The sequence below is a fragment of the Brachyhypopomus gauderio genome, chromosome 5 (genome assembly GCF_052324685.1).
Source record: "Brachyhypopomus gauderio isolate BG-103 chromosome 5, BGAUD_0.2, whole genome shotgun sequence".
In the NCBI taxonomy this organism is placed as follows: Eukaryota; Metazoa; Chordata; class Actinopteri; order Gymnotiformes; family Hypopomidae; genus Brachyhypopomus; species Brachyhypopomus gauderio.
The window spans coordinates 31,860,483-31,882,950 of NC_135215.1; the positions used below are offsets into that span (position 1 = coordinate 31,860,483).

General features: G+C 43.2%; 3 protein-coding genes across 5 annotated transcripts; 1 reads left to right on the forward strand and 2 right to left on the reverse strand.

Moving 5' to 3' along the window:
• The first annotated feature begins 311 nt into the window (after positions 1-311).
• On the forward strand, positions 312-2,426 carry LOC143513958 (uncharacterized). The gene is made up of 2 exons (XM_077004639.1): positions 312-1,177; positions 1,525-2,426. Exons 1-2 carry the CDS (start codon positions 312-314, stop codon positions 1,562-1,564), a joined length of 906 nt encoding a protein of 301 aa, XP_076860754.1. The 3' UTR covers positions 1,565-2,426.
• Positions 2,427-3,070: 644 nt separating this feature from the next.
• On the reverse strand, positions 3,071-15,733 carry morc2 (MORC family CW-type zinc finger 2). Its single transcript, XM_077007129.1, has 27 exons — positions 15,596-15,733; positions 14,561-14,727; positions 12,228-12,281; positions 12,045-12,079; positions 11,858-11,926; positions 11,156-11,246; positions 10,921-11,029; positions 10,625-10,784; positions 10,403-10,514; positions 10,158-10,283; positions 9,952-10,031; positions 9,503-9,585; positions 9,198-9,283; positions 8,950-9,090; positions 8,565-8,719; positions 8,299-8,427; positions 8,078-8,183; positions 7,829-7,961; positions 7,667-7,753; positions 7,292-7,591; positions 6,876-7,127; positions 6,701-6,761; positions 6,437-6,575; positions 6,068-6,244; positions 4,615-4,708; positions 4,203-4,391; positions 3,071-3,854 (listed from the first exon to the last, which is right to left on the reverse strand). The coding sequence occupies exons 2-27, from the start codon at positions 14,626-14,628 to the stop codon at positions 3,786-3,788; spliced, it is 3,105 nt and encodes a 1,034-aa protein (XP_076863244.1). The 5' UTR covers positions 14,629-14,727; positions 15,596-15,733; the 3' UTR covers positions 3,071-3,785.
• Positions 15,734-16,322: 589 nt separating this feature from the next.
• LOC143515140 (transmembrane protein 248) lies at positions 16,323-22,184 on the reverse strand. 3 transcript variants are annotated; one of them, XM_077007131.1, is made up of 6 exons: positions 21,710-22,184; positions 20,946-21,204; positions 20,669-20,849; positions 20,420-20,579; positions 16,964-17,104; positions 16,450-16,867 (listed from the first exon to the last, which is right to left on the reverse strand). In XM_077007131.1, exons 1-6 carry the CDS (start codon positions 21,866-21,868, stop codon positions 16,847-16,849), a joined length of 921 nt encoding a protein of 306 aa, XP_076863246.1. In that variant the 5' UTR covers positions 21,869-22,184; the 3' UTR covers positions 16,450-16,846. The 3 variants fall into 3 exon arrangements, with proteins under 3 accessions (XP_076863247.1, XP_076863245.1, XP_076863246.1); XM_077007132.1 differs by lacking the exon at positions 21,710-22,184 and adding an exon at positions 21,500-21,602 and having other exon boundaries at positions 16,323-17,104; XM_077007130.1 differs by having other exon boundaries at positions 16,340-17,104.
• Between the last annotated feature and the right edge of the window lie 284 nt (positions 22,185-22,468).

A 22,468-nucleotide genomic window follows, 5' to 3' on the forward strand; every position in this document is an offset into this window, starting at 1 on the left:
TGATTTAGAAGGTCCCTCAAAGCACTGTTCAATACAACATAACTATATCATCAAAACAACTATTATATCTATGGTAAGCCTCAGCCTCCAGTTTCCAAGTTATGCTTTGAGGGACCCTCTGACACAGAAAACAACATATTTTAGGTTTGTGAATTCATAAAATTGGACACTACTCCACTCTCACGTCGCTTTCAAGCATAATTTGCAAAACAGTCGGACTGACGTCTCGAGAGGTCTGCCTTGAAATACAGGGCGCTCATATATAACAGTAGACCACTCGCGAAGAGCGGTCTCTCCAGAGGAGACCTACCATGTCCACTTTCAATTTAAGCATCCCCCTTTCGGTTAATTTCACTAATGCAGAAGACTTTTTTATTTTCACCTATCATATTCTGTTCGCCACCAGCTCGGCCCTTCTTGCGGGCTCGGTTGTGATCGGGATCCTCGGCACACGGACTCTGCGGACCCAGAATCGTTTCATGTTCATGTTGAATACGAGCATAAGCGACACGTTAACGGGACTCTCCGTCTACTACCTGGGTCTGTTTGACGTGCAGGAGGGCTACCCCTCCAGAAACGGAACATTTTACATCTTGCCCTCGTTCCTGGGCGTGAACGTGATGACCTTTCTCTTTGCCCAGTTTGATAGGTACTTTGCGGTTTGTCACCCTTTCTTTTACAACCGTTTCATCACACGCGGCTTCGTCATTGCGAGCTGCGCGTTTTGCTGGGTCTACACCTACTTCATTCTAACCATCCAGAACGTTTTACCGGTGTCGCAGGCCACAAAACTGAGTGCGTTCGGTGTCATGACGTTACAAGTGATCGTAGTGGTCAAAGTTGTGATGACCGTGAAGTTGTACATCATCGCACGACACCAGCTGGGACGCGAGGCGCCCAGCAGCGACAGGGACAATAAGAAGGAGTCTCTGCGAATCATCGTGTTCGTGGTGGTGTGTTTTCTGCTCCTCTGGTGTCCCTCCTTCGTTAACATCATAGTGAGGTATCTCACTAACCACGGACTGCGCTTCAGGAACGAAGGCACCAACGTGTTCGCCATCATGGCCCGGTTCAACGCCCTCAGCACCCCCGCGCTGTACATCTGGGCCAGTCCCGCTCTGCGCGCCGCGGTTTGGACCCTGGTGTGGGGCAGAGTGTGCGGAACACCGACCAAAAGGTCCAAACACGCAATGTTTCTCTGTATTATTAGTTTGCATTGTGTTGGATGATCTGCATTGTGTTGGATCAGGGGCGATTTTAGGATCTGGTCTTTAGGGGTGCCCAGCCCCCAGTGCTCACAGAGGTACAATACCAAAGTATTGCGCGGGTGCAGAGCAAGTTTTTTGCATAATATAATATTTAAAAAATGTGTTGAGCCAGGGGGTGCTAAGCAACTTCACGGTGGTGCTCTAGCACCACTAAAAATACCCTAGCCTCGCCCCTGTGTTGGATGATAAAACGTGTCTTTTTCGTGTTTGCATGTCTGGTGCACTTGTGAATCACGGCGTTGTGGTTTTGTCTCAGGTTTTTCCGCCAGGTGAGACCCACGAAGGAAGGTGTTTGAGCTTCATGGAGATGGAGATGGAGATGGAGATGGAGGGACATGTAAGCGTGGACAGCGTTATGTGCGTGTGAGAAGCGACTGGAAATTCATTTACTGCGTAGTTTATGGTATTCGTTTGTCTTGAAGACTTAAAATTGAATGCCAAAAGGTCAACATTTTAATTAGTTCTGTATGAAAAAATACAAAAATCCCCTAAAAATATGTTATAGTCTCTAGAAGTTTCAATTATGTGTGAGTTTTGAGTCAGCTAACGAATGAGATCGTACAGATAGCTTGTGGAATATATTTCCTATCTGTGGTTTATTTGCAATTAGAAATAAGGCTGTGTAGGCTATAATACCATCACACATGAACAGCCTACTCCACCCATTTAGGGTGCTCCGTTCTCTGGATGGTCAGTTTAATATTATTATTTTAAAAAGATTATATATTAATACATTTGCAGCTTAATGTTTGTACCAGTTGAATGTGTTAAATTAAAGCTTTAGTAATGATTTCGGACTATAAAATTTATTATAAATAAATACTAATAATCATCAATTCCACACAGGCCTACTCCGTGTTGTATATTCGTCTTCCCCAACTGTACACGCTAGTACTAGCCACGGACTTAGTTATCACTTGGTCAATTCACAAACATTATCTTCTATAACATAAAAATGAAAAAATGTCAACTGGACCACTCGTACTATTATCTGATGTCAGGGGAAACTAACATTAATCTTTAAGGCAGTTGGCTAAAGTAACAAAAGTAACATAAAATGTGTTAATACATCTGTGGGTTTATTTATTTAATATGTAACAAAAAATTACTCAAACGTAGGCCTATATGCATTTATAAATGCAATTTCTTTTAAACAGTGTTTTGGCCTTCGTGTACTCATGTAATGCAGTTTTTACTATAAATGAGTAAAAACTATACTATAACTATATAGTATATATAGCTATACTATAACTTTTTATATTATTTAAAAATAATTTTGTCAATATTTTATTATTCCTATTTATCTTTAATTTCTTTTAACATTTTCTTGTCTTATATTTGCTTCTTTTTAATGTTTCTTTTCATTTATTCTGTAAAGCACATTGAGTTGCATGTATGTATGAAAGGTGACATACAAATAAATAATACAAATTATTATTATTATTCTAAATTTAATCCTGCCAAACTGCTGCTTACCAAGTTTATACTATAAAAACTATACTATAACTTTTTACTATAAATTTAATCCTGTCCAACTGCTGATTACCAAGTCGTTATTTTGCATTTGCAATGTGGACTTTAGGTGCCATGTTACATCTGAAAACTACTAGATGCATTGAAAAAGGTAAAATGATTAACCGCATTTTGCAAAGCAGGACATTTAGATGCCAAATGAAGTGTGAATGCCTGAAGTTAGACATACCTTGTATTAATAAAATGTTCATATATATTGTGCTTCAGAACTTACTTTATACATACACTGACCATCTTGTTCAACAACAAACACAACAAAACTTCATATACATCCTAAATTTTATTGGATCATTTTCTTAAAACTGTTTAAAAAAATACTTAGATATAAAGACGGCGAGTAAATGTTGTGAACAAATGGGTAAACCGTATTAGATTTATTCAAGGGGAGAACATTGGTTGAACTGGACCCCACACTCATGCATGAAAGACACGGGGTACCGGGCAAGTCACAGAGACTAGAGAGAAAACGTAGCAGCGAGTTTGGGTCAGAGCAGACGTCCGCCCCGCGCAGCCACACTGGTCCGCCGAGAGCCTTCCTTGTGTCTGTGGTTGTTACGGTTCATGTGCTGTTGACCTTACTGGAACACTGGAGATATTCAGAGCTGCACTACCAATACCTCCCAAATACCGACCCCAATACCTCCCAAATAAAATACTCAACAACACTGTAATAAGGAAACCAAAATGAGTTGCACAACAAAGGTGACTTGTGTTGTAACCTGTAAAATGTGTGAGGCTTCGAAGCTCCTTTGGTCTGTAAGCTCAAGACTGGTGTATAGTAGGTTAATCAGCTAGAGGAAGGAGCCTTTTTGTGTCAGAATTTATTAAAATTACTGCCCGCACAGGACTGTAAATTGTAATGGGAGGATGAAAATAAAAGTAAACAATACAGATAAACCAAGATCGAGATCAAGCAAAAATGAGGGAGGATAAGAGATGGAGGAAGAGAGAGAGAGAGAGAGCTGGAGTGACAGCTGCTATGTTTCATTCGCCCTTGGTGACCAGATCCTCTATGTAGGCATCCAGCTCATCATCACTGCTGATCTCAATATCCTACAAAACACACACACACACACACACACACACACACCCCTCAGCCAACGCAACACTAACACATGAGCCCTCTGACATGCACAGATGGACCTAAAACATAAAACTACAAAAGAACAAATGAAAGTCTCTCATTTTAATAATATTTCTAATTACATCTATAATATTTCTATAATTACATCATAATTAGAATAATCTTATGAGCCCTTTATAGCACAATATAGTAGTGCATGCCTGTGTTTCTGTGTCTGTGAGAGCAAACGTATACGTGTGTGTGTGTGGTGTGTGTGTGTGCACGTGTGTGTGTGCACGTGTGTGTGTGTGTGTGTGTGTGTGTGGAGTGCCTCCTACCTCTTGGACCTTCTGCAGCAGTGCTACAATGTTTGTCCTGAGCTTGCGGAGTTTCTCCTCGGACTCGCGGAGCTTGGTCTCCGCTCCGCTGCTCTTCTCCTCCACGGCTCGAGCGCGAGACTCGGCGCGCGTCTGGTACGAGTTACACAGACTCTGCAGCCCCGCCTCATACTGCTGGAAATACTCTTTCTGCAGCACACATATCAATACTAATTCATTAATACTAATATGGCCACTATTAGGCACTGCTGAGCAAAAAAATGGGCAGATGTTAGTTAATCATCTGAAAATGGGCAGATGATTAACTAATCAGCCTCTGCTATTTTCAGACATTTAAGGAAATGTTCAGGTGTGCAAAGAAAATCCAGTAGTTGTTCACACGTTCTAATGACTCCATACTGCATGTACTCACAATAGGGAAAGCCACAAGCTCCTCGGCATTCATAGTGTTCAGTGAGTCTTTTGGGATTCGGAAATCAGGCGGGAAAAAGTACCGCAGCAGCGTCCTAGAACGAACAAGAAAATACAGGCGTCACTGTGCCAGAAATACAGGCGTCACTGTGCCAGAAATACAGGTGTCAACGTGTCTGAAATACAGGCGTCAACGTGTCTGAAATACAGGCGTCAACGTGTCTGAAATACAGGCGTCAACGTGTCTGAAATACAGGCGTGAACTGTACCTCAAATACAGGCGTCACTGTACCTCAAATACAGGCGTCACTGTACCTCAAATACAGGCGTCACTGTGCCAGAAATACAGGCGTCAACTGTACCTCAAATACAGGCGTCACTGTACCTCAAATACAGGCGTCACTGTACCTCAAATACAGGCGTCACTGTACCTCAAATACAGGCATCACTGTGCCTGAAATACAGGCGTCACTGTGCCTGAAATACAGGCGTCACTGTGCCTGAAATACAGGCGTCACTGTGCCTGAAATACAGGCGTCACTGTGCCTGAAATACAAGCGTCACTGTACCTGAATTACAGGCGTCACTGTGCCTGAAATACAGGCGTCACTGTACCTCAAATACAGGCGTCACTGTACCTCAAATACTGGCGTCACTGTACCTGAATTACAGGCGTCACTGTACCTCAAATACAGGCGTCACTGTACCTCAAATACAGGCGTCACTGTACCTCAAATACAGGCGTCACTGTACCTCAAATACAGGCGTCACTGTACCTCAAATACAGGCGTCACTGTACCTCAAATACAGGCGTCACTGTACCTGAAATACAGGCGTCACTGTACCTCAAATACAGGCGTCACTGTACCTGAATTATAGGCGTCACTTTGCCTGAATTACAGGCGTCACTGTGTCTGAAATACAGGTGTCACTGTGCCAGAAATACAGGCGTCAACTGTACCTCAAATACAGGCGTCACTGTGCCAGAAATACAGGCGTCAACTGTACCTCAAATACAGGCGTCACTGTGCCTCAAATACAGGCGTCACTGTGCCAGAAATATAGGCGTCACTGTGCCAGAAATACTGGCGTCACTGTACCTGAATTACAGTCGTCACTGTGCCTGAAATACAGGCGTCACTGTACCTCAAATACAGGCGTCACTACCTCAAATACAGGCGTCACTGTACCTGAATTACAGGCGTCACTGTACCTCAAATACTGGCGTCACTGTACCTGAATTACAGGCGTCACTGTGCCTCAAATACTGGCACCACTGTATCTCAAATACTGGGACTACTGTACCTCAAATACAGGCACCACTGTACCTCAAATACAGGCACCACTGTACCTCAAATACTGGCACCACTGTACCTCAATTTAGCACCAATTGCAGCTCATCCCAGTTCCAAGAAAGAACAAGTGAGTCCAAAATGATATACACTCATATTCACCTCATCATGGTAACAAGGCCCTCTGTGGTTTCCCTGCTTGGACCACTCTGGGTCGTGTCAGGTTCTGCTGCGGTGGGCGGAGTCACAGAGCGGGCAGAACCCTGATTGGTGTCTGGACTCCGGGACTCTGGCGAAGCAGGGCGCATGAGGCGAACCTCATCACTGCCTTTAAATACCCTAAAGGAAAGCAAGCAAATAACTGATTAAACCACGTCAGACAGTCCTCGCAAGGAGATATATACGTACAAATACATGTTAATAAATACATGTCTACACCTTTGGCACAATTTTGCATATTTATGAGCGCTGCTTTTAAAACTGTCAAGTGTGTTTGATTAGATGCATGTTGGACAGAATGTAAACGCATACCAACGGTCTCGGGGAGTGTTCATCGGGACGTAATCAAACTTCACTTTCCAGCGCACGCTTTCTTTCCCCGTCTCTACTGCGGTCACGCGGCCGGTGAACCACTCTCCGTTCACCTTTGCCTCCACCTGTAAACCTTTATCTGCAAAAACACGCACATGCGAACAAACAAGAGTCGTATGTGGTCCAAAGACATCACGCCAAGCTCCAAATACACGCTGCTGCAGGTATGTGGACATGCATTCATATAGTAAAAGGTGTGTCTACCTTTGTGGGCGTTTTTGACTGTGTCTTGTTTTAAATCTTCCTCTGTGCTGTTGCTGACTCTCTGAGGGAGGAAGCTCGTGATTAGCACCAGAGTGCACAGATTAGATTGCAGTGAGGTTTTATCATGGCTGTGTGAGGCAGGTTGTGTGGGGGTAAATCAGCGGGGTAAATCTACCTCTGTGATGTTGGCTTGTTTGCCTGGTGGGAGCTTCTTTTCTGCAACTACTGCCCCCTTCCCACGACTCTGGACAGCTGCTGCCAGCTTGGATTTCTTGGGCTGTGGCTCTTCCTCCTCTTCGCTCTCTTCCTCTTCCTCGTCCTCTTCTTCTTCAGATTCTTCATCATCGTCTTCTTGCACCTTACTCTTCACGGTGGTTCCTCTCTTGCTGGCTGGGGCGTGTCTGCTGGGGCTCTTTGTGGAGGTCGGCTGTAACCAACGAATGTCACATCAGGTATTTTCCCTTTCACAAACTCAGAAACGTCCTAAAATTCATAAAGCATCCAAAAGTCCTAAATGACCCGGTAAAGGTCAGGCTGTGCTGTACTGAAGCCCATTCCGCTGCTCCCTGTGACGTGGGCGTGCGTACTTACTGTTGTAGTGCGAGTCTGGGCTGCACTTTTGCGCGCTGGTGCTTTTGAAGGTGGAGGTGTGGGTGTGGTAGCAGCTCTAGGGGTAGCTTTCACTGGTTTGGGGGGCGGGGCGGGTGGTGTCTTGGTCTTTGTTGGAAGGACAGGAGCCGGTTGAGTTCTGGCGGGCCGTGGTGGTGGTGGTGCAGGCTTAGGGGGTGGGGCTTTAGGTACAGGTGACTGACTGACAGCCCTTTTGACCACTGCGGGGAGAGGCGGAGAGCGGGGCCGAGCCGCTGTGCGCTGGGAAGACCGAGTGGCAGTCTGGCGGAAACAACCAATACGTCAGCTCCGTCTCAGAGACACACCCACCTGCATCCAGCCAATAAAATACCATACCTGGGCCGTACGCTCCTCCACAGGCTTGGCACCGCCGTCGAAAGGAAGCTGTTTCGTGTCCGCCACGGACTTTACGCCGGCGGTTTTCTATAACAGAAGATACATTCTGTCGGACCCGCTTCTATCTATTCACATTACAGGAGTGTCCTGGTGATGAGATACCTGCATGGCTTCCAGTTTCTCCTGCTGCTGACGGATCTTCTCCGAGAGCTCCTTCTGTTTGTCCTCTGAGGTTTTGCCGTCTTTCCTTAAAACGCCGACGGGTAAGTTCTGTTTCTGTTCGGCGGCATCACACCTGAGTGAGCGTGAGACGGAGAGGAGTGAAGATGATCACCACTGTGATGAAGAGTGCAAAAAGGCCCACACTGCAGTCACGAGTCCAGCGCTCGTGGCCATTTTCTCTGCGGTTACCTGTCCTGTGCACCATCGGGGTTCATGAGGCAGACCCAGCTGTCTGGGTAACGCTTATCAACGGCGTCCATCTGAAAGGGCAGCATGCGCCACTTCAGACATTTATCTACGAAGAAAACAAAGAGTGCGTGAGAGACACACGGCAGCGGAGAGGCTGAACGAAGAACCGTGAACATCAGCGATCCACGTATTGCAGTGGGGGTGCGGAGTCCTGCCCCTACCACACTGTATCGTCACGGGGATCTCCATGGCTCTGCGGCGACGGAACCTGACGTCATTCGAAGGTGCAGCGTTCCAGTTGGCCGACAGATACCCAAACTCGTCCCAGAACTTCACTATACCCTTCTGGGCTATTGGGCATATAAAGGTACATGATCAACCAATTGCTTTGGGACAAATTCATGGCATCAAGGCTAGATAACACAGCAGAATGTCTGCACAAGTTGGACAACACCCAACACACACTTCCCCTCACACGCAAACTCACCTATACCAATATCCTTCCAGTACTGAGCCAGATAGTCACCCATGGCTCTCAGTAAGTGTCTGTACTCTTTAGCGTCTGCAAAGTCTTGCTTGTTGTGTGTCGGCTCCAAAACAAGATATGGAACATCTACCACACCCACCACTCCTCCACATGCCCTGAAACAGGAGGGAATGCACGTTCAGCTTGGGGGGGTCCGTGACACCGGGCCGGACGGGGGCGCCGGTGACACCGGGCCGGACGGGGACGTCGGTGACACCGGGCCGGACGGGGAGGATGTTGGTGACACCGGGCCGGACGGGGAGGATGTCGGTGACACCGGGCCGGATGGGGAGGATGTCGGTGACACCGGGCCGGACGGGGCCGCCTACGACCTGGTGGTACTCACATTCCGCCCTCCAGTTGTGGCCCGGTCTTCTCGTACATCTTAATGAGGCGACTGCAGTTGTAGATGAACATGCCGTCCTGGTCTCGTCTCTCGATGTTCACGCCGAAGATGAAGTTCAGCTCTTTGGGCTCCTTCAGTGCTCTGCGATAAAGCGGCAGGAAACGTTGGGTGGGTGTGTGTGTGTGTGTTGCTTTGGTGTGGATGTATAAAGGTGTGTGTGTTTGTAAGCGTATGCACGCAGGCATTACTTCTGTTTAGATGCGTGAATGGCTTGTTTCCTGTTCGCCTCTGCACGTAGCGCTCCTGCTGAATCTTGAGCTTTCCTCAGTGCAGTCTGAACACAGGTGGAAAACACACGTTTCTGTACGCCTGTATAAACTGGCTATGCCTGCATATCTTAGCACACACCACCACACAAAAACGCCTATTCAAAATGAACCAAAGGCACATCATACAACGCTGGGTGTGATTTCTGTTAACCAGTTCCACCGCTTCACTGGCTGCTGAGCTTGACTGCACTGTTCATTTGAAGCAGGTGGTTCTGGGTTCTCACCCGGGCCTCTTTGGATAAATCATCCCCCAGTTTCAGCTCCAGTGCACGAGCCTTGCTCTCCGCTTCTCTGGCCTTCTCTTCAGCTGGAAAAAAGAAAAGTGCACATGACTATACCAAGTTTACAGAGGTCACCTGCTCCTTCATAACTACAGGTGTTATCCATGGACACCTTCATAACTACAGGTGTTATCCATGGACACCTGCTCCTTCATAACTACAGGTGTTATCCATGGACACCTTCATAACTACAGGTGTTATCCATGGACACCTTCATAACTACAGGTGTTATCCATGGATACCTGCTCCTTCATAACTACAGGTGTTATCCATGGACACCTGCTTCTTCGTAACTATAGGTGTTGTCCATGGACACCTGTTCCTTCATATAATACAGGTGTATCCCATGGACAGCTGCTCCTTTGTACATACTGGTGTTTCAATGACCTTACCAAGCTTTGCAAGATGATCAGCTTTCTTTACTTCTTGCTCTGCACGGGTTTTAAAACGCGTTGACGTGTATTTGTACATCCTGCAAGAAAGCAAAAGACTCTGAGCACAAGCCTATTATTGTTTGTTCGTGGGCCTGTGCGATGGAACGCTGACGTGTGTAACGTACGTGTGTGTGTGTGTGTGTGTACTCCCTTCATTTGAGTACCTAGGGTTATACAAGCAGCAGGAGAGCCTTTTGGTCCTGACTTTGTGCCCCTGAATGAAGATTCTCATCCTGGGATCGATGTAGAGAACAGCAGCATAGGCACGGAACGACCGTCTCTCAGGTTTCCTGTGTCAACACACACCAGCTTTGGTCAAGAGCGGCAATTACAGGAAAGAAGACGCAGAAAAACAGAAGAGTGAGTGAGGGATGGTTAGAAGGAGGGGAGGAACGTCCATGTTACTCACACTCCTTCCACAGGTGTGCCTGCCATCAGTATGTCTTGGTGATCTGTTTGTACATCCAGCTCGGGCTCCCTGTTGTCCATCAGCTTCAGATTGTAAACTATAACCAGAGTGCCTACAAAAACGTTACGCAAAGTTAATTACAACTCAATTACAATTCAAAAGTCAGACACTTTCACTGAAGCGGTGTGGGTTATGAACGGTGGGTTATGAATTCAGTCGTACCGCTTGGCCCCTCGATTTTCTTGAACTGCTGGAAGAGCTGCTCCTCACTTTTGAAAGGAGAGTATTTGAAGATCAGTTCTGTCTCAATCGCATACTTCTCTGGGTCCTGTGTGAGAGGCAGCTGGGTCTTGGCATCCCAGTTGGGTAACGGAACAATAACCTACAGGTGTTTGTGAAACAACATGACAGATGAATATTCTGTATTTGATATGTATCCACGTAAATTAAACGCGTGCAACTGTAAATCAGCTATGATCTCCTCGATGCTGCATTAATAGACGCAAATGACCTCTGACCTCATCCAGCCCCTCCTCTTCGTGAAACGTCCGAGACAAAAATAAACATGTTAACTTTTCATCTTTCTTCGTGAACAGAATGAAGTCTTTGCCAATGCGCATGGAGCCCCTAAAAGAGACATTTAAGTGAAAAATGAATTTCTGAAGACCCCGATGAGACCAGATCGCTTCTTCTTTCTTTAATAATGACATAAAGCAGGTAAACGTATTCCAGAGATTCTAGAGAGGCACTTACGACTTCAGGCCGTTTCCATACTGGCCAATATGAGTAGACTCGGGAAATCTCTTACTGGACTTGCCAAACTGAATGACGTGTGTTGCTTCACCTACGCAAAGGAGATACATTTTTTAAAGCCACTATTCGTGTTTGCTGGGGCATTTGTAGCGCAAGGTTTTAAAGTGTGTGGGTCAATCCCAATCACATGTATTACTATACTCACCGGGATCCATTTGTAGCGCAAGGTTTTAAAGTGTGTGGGTCAATCCCAATCACATGTATTACTATACTCACTGGGATCCATTTGTAGCGCAAGGTTTTAAAGTGTGTGGGTCAATCCCAATCACATGTATTACTATACTCACTGGGATCCATTTGTAGCGCAAGGTTTTAAAGTGTGTGGGTCAATCCCAATCACATGTATTACTATACTCACTGGGATCCATTTGTAGCGCAAGGTTTTAAAGTGTGTGGGTCAATCCCAATCACATGTATTACTATACTCACCGGGATCCATTTGTAGCGCAAGGTTTTAAAGTGTGTGGGTCAATCCCAATCACATGTATTACTATACTCACCGGGATCCATTTGTAGCGCAAGGTTTTAAAGTGTGTGGGTCAATCCCAATCACATGTATTACTATACTCACTGGGATCCATTTGTAGCGCAAGGTTTTAAAGTGTGTGGGTCAATCCCAATCACATGTATTACTATACTCACCAGGATCCATTCCTGTGCCATCATCCAAGAAGCAAAGCATGAAACCTCCTCGAAGGTCTGGTCTCTTCTCTGGATTTCCGACATGGAAGTATACGAACAGATGGGAAGATGCACGAAGAGTCTCAATACAACGAAGTGTGTTTGTACAACATATGAGCAGTACACAGCAACTCGCATTATGTTGTACCTGTAGATATGTCAATCCTTGTAGCGTTTGCATCTCTGTAAACAACAAAAAAAAAAGATAATTGAAATTGTGATGTTTCAAATCCACATGAAGCTATAACTTTTGTAGTGATCATTGATTAATCGGCCAGGTGATCTAAAGATAATTAGACAACTAAAGGCAACTAAAGACACGAACTGATACCTGGAGTTGTCCACAAGTTCAGCCAAAGCTCCAAAAAGAAACTCGTGCGTTGTCCTGTAGGAATAACGCAGACAGTCAAAACAACATATACGCCTTCAAATTCATGCACATGAATTGACCATAACATGCGTGAATGACCATAACATGCAGAAGCTGTAGAACACTGCCTTTCTGAACTGCTCTGGCTTCTGGAACAATACATCTTCACCAGAAGAGATGTGTGAAATCCACGACCATTACAGGACGTAATTTAGGACGTAATCTGGAGATACGGGGAGTCAGCTTTTGGGAGAACTGCTGTAAATAATCACGTTGAGTTGGGCCAGCGCTGCCTAACATGAATATTGTTCTAGAGATGTTGGACGCAGAGATAAACAGAACAAAATACCACAATTCAAAGGGTGAAATATCAGCGGAACAAAGCAGCAGAACACAGAATAACCTCTCCACACTCTCCAGTCCTCTGTCACTAAGAGAATACCCATCCTGACTCCATTAGAATGCACACAGTTAAGACACAGAGGTTCACAGTTCACAGAGGTGCAACATGACAGAAACTCTCCTGTGGGTATAAGAAGAATATGAACACTTGAGCCAAAAGCTATGGAGGAATGCTGGCAAAGGATTTTTTTGGGATGGTTGAACAGAAAGAACAGAAAGTCTTTCTGGATGCACTTTTTGTACTGACATTGCATTTAGCATCAGAAGCATAATGCTGGCATACAAGCTTGTAGAAGTTGGGCAGTATAATGGGATGACAGTCACAGAAGCAATTATGAAGGAGAACACAACACTGACTACGTTTGAGTTTAGACTCATCCTAAACCTCTTCACTCTGCTGACAGATATTACTGACGTTTACTTGGTTATGTATTTTTTGTTATGTATATCATCAAAAGCATGATGAAGCAAACATAGTGCTGTTTTTCACCCTTCTCCTGACTGTCACTACAATGGCTAGAATCCAAAATATTCTTCTTTTAGGTCTCATCAAATCTTAAATGAGACAATAAAAATGCTGAAGACCATTTCATGTACATCTCATTACCAAACCACGTCCATCCTATTATGGTCTACAACTCTACATATAACAGACAACTCAGAAAATGTTATAGATGTTTTATACATGTTGCAATGATTTTAACAAAGCTCTTGAATTTTTTTATATTTTATTTTCTATTTTATTTTATTTTATACTACATAGTCTACATAGTATGCCACCTTAATTGGAACCCAACCTGATTGGTATTTTCTTGATGAAAAACATTAGTGATGTAATGAATTACACACACTTCATTACTTTAGAATAATTTTTAAGTGTTTGTACTTAAGTATTTCTTTCCGCAAGTAATGACGAGCATGATGGAACATAAATATTCCCGTTCCTTAATCTGTAATCTGCAATTAAATGGTTTGGTAATTACTGTTCTCTGCATTCGTCTGCAGTGAAATAGACAAAACATACACTGGTTTGTCTGCGTGGTTTGTCTTCCTCCGCTCTCTTCATGTGTTACATCAGAGGGGGGGTTGTTTTTATGTCTTATACTAGGACTAACAAAGGTCACATCAGGGCAGAGGACACTCTGCTTCACTGTCCCCCCCCCCACCCCCATTTGATCACACGCCATTACTGTGCTTCATCACTAACAGCCCCAGGATTATCTTCCCAAATAGTCCCTTTAGAAGATGTCTTAAAGCCCTCAAAACCATATATGATTATTTAATAGGCATTTTTTTTATTAAAAACTGAACTGATTACTAACATCCAAGAGCAGATTATATTGTTACCATTGAATATAATAATCTTTGCAGACTTGTAAGCTCAAGTATGACAAATTATCCAGTATCATCTAATGTTATAATAGTTGGAAAGTACATTCAGGTCGTCAACACATCATACATTAAAGGAGTTCTGCAGTCCAGTCCAATGTAATTAAAATGTTAGTAGTTGCAGAACACTGGTGTACTTTTGATTATTATCATTCTTGCTCTTAACTTTAATTAATACAAGACAAGAATACAGAATGTACCTGACAATCTAAATTATGCTTCAAAATATATTCAAAAAAGTTTTTCAACAGCCTTCAGATCATGCAGAGCAGATGTTTCCAATCCAATCCCTAGGGAACCCCAGCAAGACCAAGATTTTTGGTTCCATTTAGCTCCTCGTGCTCTTAGAGCACTACAGTGTCTGGCCAAGGTGTGATGGGTGTAAATATATGGACCCGCAGGAGATCCCCCAAGGGCTGGGTTTACAACCGCAGATCTAAGAACTCAGTACAGCCAACACTCGCGTTTTCTCCCATTAATTCAGAAAACACAATGATACTTACGAGTTTGTGTGCAGGTACTCAAAGGTGAGCTGTGCGCGGTTTAAGGTGCTATAATTTGAGTAGGCCATTGTCTCAAGAAAATAATAAACTGCCAAACTTGGTCACTTCTCCTCTTTACATATTTCCCCCAGTGGTGTGGCACATTTGGGACAACAGTTCTCCAGCACCTTAAACGAGGCAGAAACAACAGAGACGTATTGGTACAACAGTCTGGAAAATAACTTTTTTTTTTAAATTGCTGCTCTATTCTCAAAGAATTTACTATTTACATTCTACATCTTTCTGCATTTTATAAGTTTATTTGCTCCTTTTGTCCAAAACATAAAATTTAGGCAAGTTCATTTTAAAATGGCAGAAGTATAGAAATAGGTGAACCTGTAGTTCAATACACAGGACCTGTTTATTAACGCCTCACATGTGTATGCAAAGACACGTGTTATTTTCCTATGTAAACAACCAGCCACGTGAAATGACCAGATCTTTCCACCTACCTGAACGACCTACCTCTGCTTTAAAAGGTCTTACCATACCTTGCTTACCTGTGCTAGTTAACATCAGTTCAGATTGCATCTACATTACCTGTCCATTTTTTTTCTTCCTCAAATACAGTTTGAATATATTGACTGTCCTTTAATGATAAACTTAACTGGATGTATGAAGCATCACTTAAGTGGAGGCCACACTACAGCACATTTAGGCGGGGTCAGTGGTACATGGCACTGCTCTACAGGCCACACTGCGTGCAGCAGGGCCCACTCACTGCACTTTAAAGGATTAGGAATAACCCAATATAAAAACACACAAATTACCACTAGTAGTTCTAGAGGGTCTGTGCTTACCCTTAACCCTAACTAACTCCCTGTGAAACCAGATATATCATTTTAGTGGCAGTGTTCAAGCTCTATTCTGCCATTTCAATCACTTGGTAATGGTGTATCCTCAGCTGCAAGTAGCTAGCTAGCTGGCTAACGGCTAGCTACTATTGAAATGCATGTTGTACAGAAAATCATTAAATGTTACTTCAACGTTGCAAACCATTTAATCATCCAGAGGCGTCCGTTTGTTTCCTATCCAATGTTTTGTTTTGGTTTTTTTCCTTCGCAGAAGTCCACCGTTTATTCCCGGTCCGGGCACATTTAGAGAAAGACACTCGGGGAAGGCCGCGAAAAATTCTCCACACCACTCGCAGCTCCTTCGTTGTCCTGCGCAAAAAAAAACACACCATGAGAACCAAATCTACAGCCACGCCCTCCCGACCCGTGGTCGACCAATCGCGCGAGGCCTCGATCGTTCCTGCGCGTTTCATAGGCGAGCGCGACTGCCACTCAACGAGGACGAGGACGGTTCCGTAGGAAAAGGATTGTTTTCGTGCGGAGTGTGTCCACCGGAGTGCGGTGTGGAAAGACAAGGCGACGAGGTGAAATGAAGATGTCTTTGTTTTTGTTTTTATTTTGCGGGAACAATAATAACAGCCTTTGTTAACTATGTTGTAGCTAGATTGGTTATTTGGCAGCTTTGTTTTATGAAACAGGAGATCCCACTCAGCGAAGCTAACGTTATCCAGGCCACAATGCGCAGTTCCAGTCTATTTTCAGTTGCGTTGCCGCCTGCATGTTTGGACACAGTGCCAGGCCATATTTAAATACTGACTGTTGTTATTATTAATGAGGAGGAATTTCGGTAGCGACCTTGACTTTGGCCCGTTCGACGGAAGCACGTGCACCACGTGTTCGTTGATTACCGTTAATACGGTGCAGAACAGAACCGGTTATTGGAAACGACGTCCAACAGGAGTCCAAAGGGCAACCTCGGTCGAGTACGAGTGTTTTGTGAAATACACAGCTGGATCAGAAATCTTACCGCTTTACCAAACACGCTGCACCGATATGCATTATACTGCACCAAAACAATATTCACAATTATGCATTTTTTTTTATTTTGTTTGGTTTCCTTCAAAGTCAAAACAAATAGTGAGAGTTGTGTATAATTGCATGAGTAATTTTAATACAAAAAGTGAAATCCTGTTTTCACGTTTTCTACACACATTGCATTTTTGCTCTGCAAATTGAACAAGAGTAGTTTACAGACATCCTGGGGGATGTTTTTAACTTTTTAACTTAATTATTAGCTTTCCAAGTTGCTGATTGTACATTCCTGCAGGCTTCAGATACTTTGGTTTTCAACAGTGACTGCAGAAAGAATACTGATGGTATTTCGTTCACATATACCTTATATAAATTGACATTTTTGTCCATTATTATCTTGAAGTTAGTCTTGTGCTGGTACTCAGGATACAAGTAAAGTCTCCTGTATGGTTACATGGACATTTCAGTGAAGGATATGCATAAACCATTCACACAAAAGATGCATTAAACATAATAACACGTACGGAACATTAATCACCTTTTGGAAGTGGAGATTGCTGGCACGGTGACAATGTGACCTGGTGCAGGTAAGCGTTCCAGTGGTGGACATCAAACCACAGAGAGCTAATAACACGAAGCTGACCAACATCAGGTTATACCTGGCTAGGTCTTTCTCTTCCTAGTGCAGAATAATTAAAGAGAGGTTAGTGTTCATTGCACATGACCTTGCATACTGTCTTCAAGATATCCTTACCCACCCATTGCAAGAGCAATGCTGAAGGTCTGATACAGAGGCTGTTGGGACATGATGTGAGGAACTGCAGTCAGTTCCCCTTTTTAATGCCTTCATGAGGAGGCATGTTGGTATTAGTACAGTAGTGATGTGATTCACTCCTTGAATTATGGAAGCATAATGATACTTTATGATAAGAAATGCCACAAATCTACATAATTTCTGCATAGAATTTAAAGCAAGTGGGGATATCGTCAGGATTAAATCTGTTGCATTCCATGTTCAGTTTTTATAATCAGTGAGTACTTTCCAATGTGATTTCAGCACTGATCACGCTCACATGCACATTAGCGTTACTCATAGACCACACATGGCCCATGAATATTATAAAAATGTCAGAAGGTGAGGTAAATGACAAGATTTTTCCAAATAGTGGTGATTTAACCTATTGTTATCCATCACTACATCCAGTTACATGGGAAATGTTAAGACAATCTGACATTTTATGGACACTGAAACACTGTTGTGTGACGATACGATGAAAAAGTCCTTTTTCACACATCACATTAACAAAATTTCAACTAAATTTCCAGATTTCAGGAAACGTGGGGCACAAATTTAGGATTTCCTATTGATTATGACATTTTGGAATGATTTTATCACTCTTCCTACAACTATTTCTGTAGATCTAGAGAAATGCAAATTTCTGACGCAGCAGCTAGTCTAGGATTGCGTTGTTTAAACCGAGGCCCCAGAAAAACACATTTCATTGCCTTGTGATGTGCAATGACAAAGTTGAATCTAATCTAATGTAAAATGCTATCGAACTTTGTAAACAAGGTGTTATATACATAAATAAAAGGTTTTAAATTAAAAAATTGTGTACTTCACTACAATCTAGCCTAGGTACATTGCAGGAACTTGTATATATGTACAGTACATTGCTAAAAGTATTCGATCACCTTCCTTGATTCAAATATCAGCTTAAGTGACATCCCATTCCTAATCCATCGGGTTCAGTATCTATGACACTGGTCCACCTCATGTTGGAAGAGGAACGGGCCAGCTCCAAACTCTTCTCACAAAGTTGGGAGCATGGAATTGTCCAAAATGTCTTCATATGCTGAAGCATTCAGAGTTTCTTTCACTGGAAAAACCCATTGGAAGACCCATGGAAACCCATTCCATGAAGCTCTCTGCGCACTGTTCTTGAGCTAATCTGAAGGCCACATGAAGTTTGGATGTCTGTAGCGATTGACTCTGCAGAAAGTTGGTGACTTCTTCGCACTATGCACTTCAGCATCCACTGACCCCGCTCCGTAAGGTTACACGACCTACCACGTTATGTCTGAGTTGCTATTATTCCCAAGCACTTCCTTTTCTTATAATACAGCTGATGGTTGACTGTGGAATATTTAGGAGTGAGGAAATTTCATGACTGGATTTGTTGCACAGGTGGCATCCTATCACAGTTCCACGCTGGAATTCACTGAGCTCCTGAGAGCAACCCATTCTTTTACAAACAGTCTGCATGCCAAGGTGGTTAATTTTATATAACTGTGGCCATGGAAGTGATTGGAACACCTGATTCCAATCATTTGAATGGGTGAGTGAATATTTTTGGCAGTATAATGTAATTATGTGTATATATATATACATGTGTATGTGTGTGTATATATATATATATATATATATATATATATATATATATATATATATATATATATATATATATATATATATATATATACATACATACACACACACATATACACATAGTCACCGGCCACTTTATTAGGTACACCTTGCTAGTACGGGGTTGGACCTCCTTTTGCCTTCAGAACTGCTTTAATCCTTCGTATCATAGATTCAACAAGGTACTGGAAACATTCCTCAGAGATTCTGGTCCATATTGACATGATAGCATCACACAGTTGCTGCAGATTTGTCAGCTGCACATCCATGATGTGAATCTCCCGTTCCACCACATCCCAAAGGTGATCTATTGGACTGAGATCTGGTGACTGTGGAGGCCATTCGAGCACAGTGAACTCATGTTCATGAAACCAGTCTGAGATGATTTGCGCTTTATGACATGGTGCGTTATCCTGCTGGAAGTAGCCATGAGAAGGTGGGTAGACTGTGGTCTTAGAGGGATGGACATGGTCAGCAACAATACTCCGGTAGGCTGTGGTGTTGACACGATACTCAGTTGTTACTAATGGGCCCAAAGTGTGCCAGGAAAATATCCCCCACACCATTGCACCACCACCACCAGCCTGAACCGTTGATACAAGGCAGGATGGATCCATGCTTTCATGTTGTTGACGCCAAGTTCTGACCCTACCATCCGAATGTCGCAGCAGAAATCAAGACTCATCAGATGAGGCAACGTTTTTCCAATCTACTGTTGTGCAATTTTGGTGAGCCTGTGTGAACTGTAGCCTCAGTTTCCTGTTCTTAGCTGACACGAGTGGCACCCGGTGTGTCTTCTGCTGCTGTAGTCCATCCATCTCAAGGTTCGACGTGTTGTGTGTTCAGAGATTTTCTTCTGCATATCTCGGTTGTAACGACTTGTTATTTGAGTTACTGTTATTATCACCTCAAACCAGTCTGACCATTCACCCCTGGCATTTGTGTCCACAGAACTACCACTCACTGGATATTTTCTCTTTTTCGGACCATTCTCTGTAAACCCTAGAGGTGGTTATGTGTGAAAATCCCAGTAGATCAGACCAGCCCATATGGCACCAACAACCATGCCATGTTCAAAGTCACTTAAATCACTTTTCTTCCCCGTTCTGATGCTTGGTTTGAACTGCAGCAGATCGTCTTGGCCATGTCTACATGTCTAAATGCTTTGATTTGCTGCCATGTGATTGGCTGATTCGACATATACCGACATGTCAAAAAAACATTCAACATTCTTTTCCTAGCTGTACCTCGTATTGGTGTCAAAGTGCCCTAACCAGGACAATGTTCCTGTAACAAACTTTACATCTATCCTTTGTTGCTTTAGAAATAAAAGAGACTGACATTCTATGACATCGCTGACGACTCCCTGAACCCCTGAATGCCAGAACTGTCTTATCCTTCCTCAAACTATAACCCTAAAATTCCCTTGGGAGGAGGGTGACTTGTGGTGGTATAGATAAACATCCCTGGATCAAATGAAGTCATATCTCTGTAGTCAACCATAACATTGCAATCTGTTTCCTACCCTTATGCATGTTACATGGTGACTCAACTAACGTGTGTTACCTGAGTGAGTAGAACTGTCAGTTTGGGGTCAGGTGTGTATTCCAAGCTGAGGCATGGTGATGTATTATGGGAACTTTGCTTGTATGACTCTATAGCAAAAGTCCTGACAGGAGGCATAATCTTCTCCAGGTTGTCACTAACAAAGCATCCTGGTGGTGACCTGAAAATGACCCCAACTCAGGTATACAATCTAAAAAAAAAACAGAATTTGTTATGCTTTGCTATTGTTATATGATAATATTATCTTACGGAGTTTGAGGCAGGAAGCGAGCTGGGGCTGTAATGCTCAGACAAGACACTGAAGACCCAGGCTTTCCATCATCATTAGAGGGTATTGTTTGGACAAGGGCAGAATTGGATTCAGTGTGTGATATCTGGGTTTGTAGGTGCAGGAACAGTGAGATGTTTAACGACTCTTTCCCAGCTGCACCTAAGAAGAAAAAAAGAATCAAGCTGAAACAATGCTAGACCTCTGGTGAAGGTGCATCAGCAGTTTGCATTTTCTTCTTACAGAGTTCATACAAACCTCTAAGGCCCAGCTGGCTCCCAAATATTGTGGCACTAATACTGGTCTGTCTTCGAACATCTCTGAGGAGCACCAGTGGTACTAGCAGGGACACACGAGTAACTCCCATTGTTTTCTGGGATGTGTTTGTGTTGGCTACATCCGCATGATCTAATAGTGGAGGCGAGTCGATCTCCTGCCTCGCATTTAAAAGCTCTGTACTGTTTAACTGTGCGCAGAACGTCAGACTTGCTAGCGATGTCAACATCTGGTTCCAGTCCTGAAATACATACATTTTCATTATTTACACAACTGAAACATCCAGCTTCTCTGGAATCCGTGTGTACTTCACTGCAATTGATTGATGCAATTGATGATTTTTACTACATCTACACCTTTTACTACAGTACAATACAGAACAACACATCAGACAGACAAAATGCAAATGACTAACCAACTACACAAAGAAGTAATTAATATAAAGCAGAGAGCTATAGTGATAGATTTAGCGATCCCAAGTGATGGCAACATCGGTAACAAGGAACACAAGGAGCAAGGAGAAGCTTGGGAAATACCAAGGGCTGGGAGCAGAGCTAAAGATGATGTAGAAGGAGAAGGCAACAGTGGTTGCAGTGGTAATCCATCCAGAAACGTGCAGTCCTGGGAACTAAAATACTACCTTCCCTAGCCTATGGGAGAGGACCCAAGTGTGTGTTTTACAATTGTATTAAAAGAATAAAGGAATGATAAATGACCAAATGAAACAGGTAGTATACGATAATTACCATAGTTATGTCTGGGTTCTTTATGTCATGGTTTTGAGTGTATATTCCAAAAACAATAAAAGCTCCGGACAGGACCAGGAGGCACAGGAAAAACACGGCCACAGGAGGGTAGTGTACAAATAAAGCTTTCAGATTTGTGACAGGCTGCCACTGAGCCATAATGCATCAATAACTCAATTAAGGCACCACCTAAAGCATGCAAAATATTCTATTACACGATTTTTGTATTATTGAGCTTGGTTCTGATCCGCATCCGCATTTCTTCAGCTGTAGGCGAACTTTGCGATTACTAAATGAGCTTATCTAGCTGGCAACGTCATTTGCTTAATTTATCCATCAAGTTGCGTGGGAATTTCCCCGGATGTAATATTTTCTAGAGTTAGTCCTTATAAAATGGCTGTTAGAAATTCTTAAACAAATGTAATTCCAGAGTGCAGGAACAATCTAAAGTAGAGTTTACTTCCTCAGGTGGGTGTGAAAGAGGGCTTTAGTTGCAATTTCAAAGTAAAAGTCCTGTAGCGCTCGTTGGGGTTGTTCACAAAAAAACCACATTGCACATTTGTTTTTCCTTATTTAATCAGCCGAGTACTGAATAAAGGAGTAATTACAAACTACGTGAAAGACGTACTACTAAGTAGTACTAAGTAGTCCGTAATTAAAAATTATATTTATTTTGATTTTATACCAGAGCCTATTTGGATCTGTTCAGTGTCAAAATGTGTTTGATGATCAATGCTGGATTTAGAGAGGTGCGTATAA

Bases quoted from the DNA above. Each gene is read 5' to 3' on its own strand.
- LOC143515140 (XM_077007130.1), bottom strand. From the start codon at position 21,868: ATGGCTCAGTGGCAGCCTGTCACAAATCTGAAAGCTTTATTTGTACAC. The intron at 20,850-20,945 runs GTTTGTATGAAC...TTTTCTTCTTAG, and splicing joins GAGCCAGCTGGGCCTTAGAG to GTGCAGCTGGGAAAGAGTCG. The intron at 20,580-20,668 runs GTAAGATAATAT...GGTCATTTTCAG, and splicing joins CGCTTCCTGCCTCAAACTCC to GTCACCACCAGGATGCTTTG.
- morc2 (XM_077007129.1), bottom strand. From the start codon at position 14,628: ATGGCCTACTCAAATTATAGCACCTTAAACCGCGCACAGCTCACCTTT. The intron at 8,428-8,564 runs GTGAGTTTGCGT...TATGCCCAATAG, and splicing joins CTGGAAGGATATTGGTATAG to CCCAGAAGGGTATAGTGAAG. The intron at 6,762-6,875 runs GTAGATTTACCC...TTCCTCCCTCAG, and splicing joins AACAAGCCAACATCACAGAG to AGAGTCAGCAACAGCACAGA.
- LOC143513958 (XM_077004639.1), top strand. From the start codon at position 312: ATGTCCACTTTCAATTTAAGCATCCCCCTTTCGGTTAATTTCACTAAT. The intron at 1,178-1,524 runs GTCCAAACACGC...GTTTTGTCTCAG, and splicing joins TGCGGAACACCGACCAAAAG to GTTTTTCCGCCAGGTGAGAC.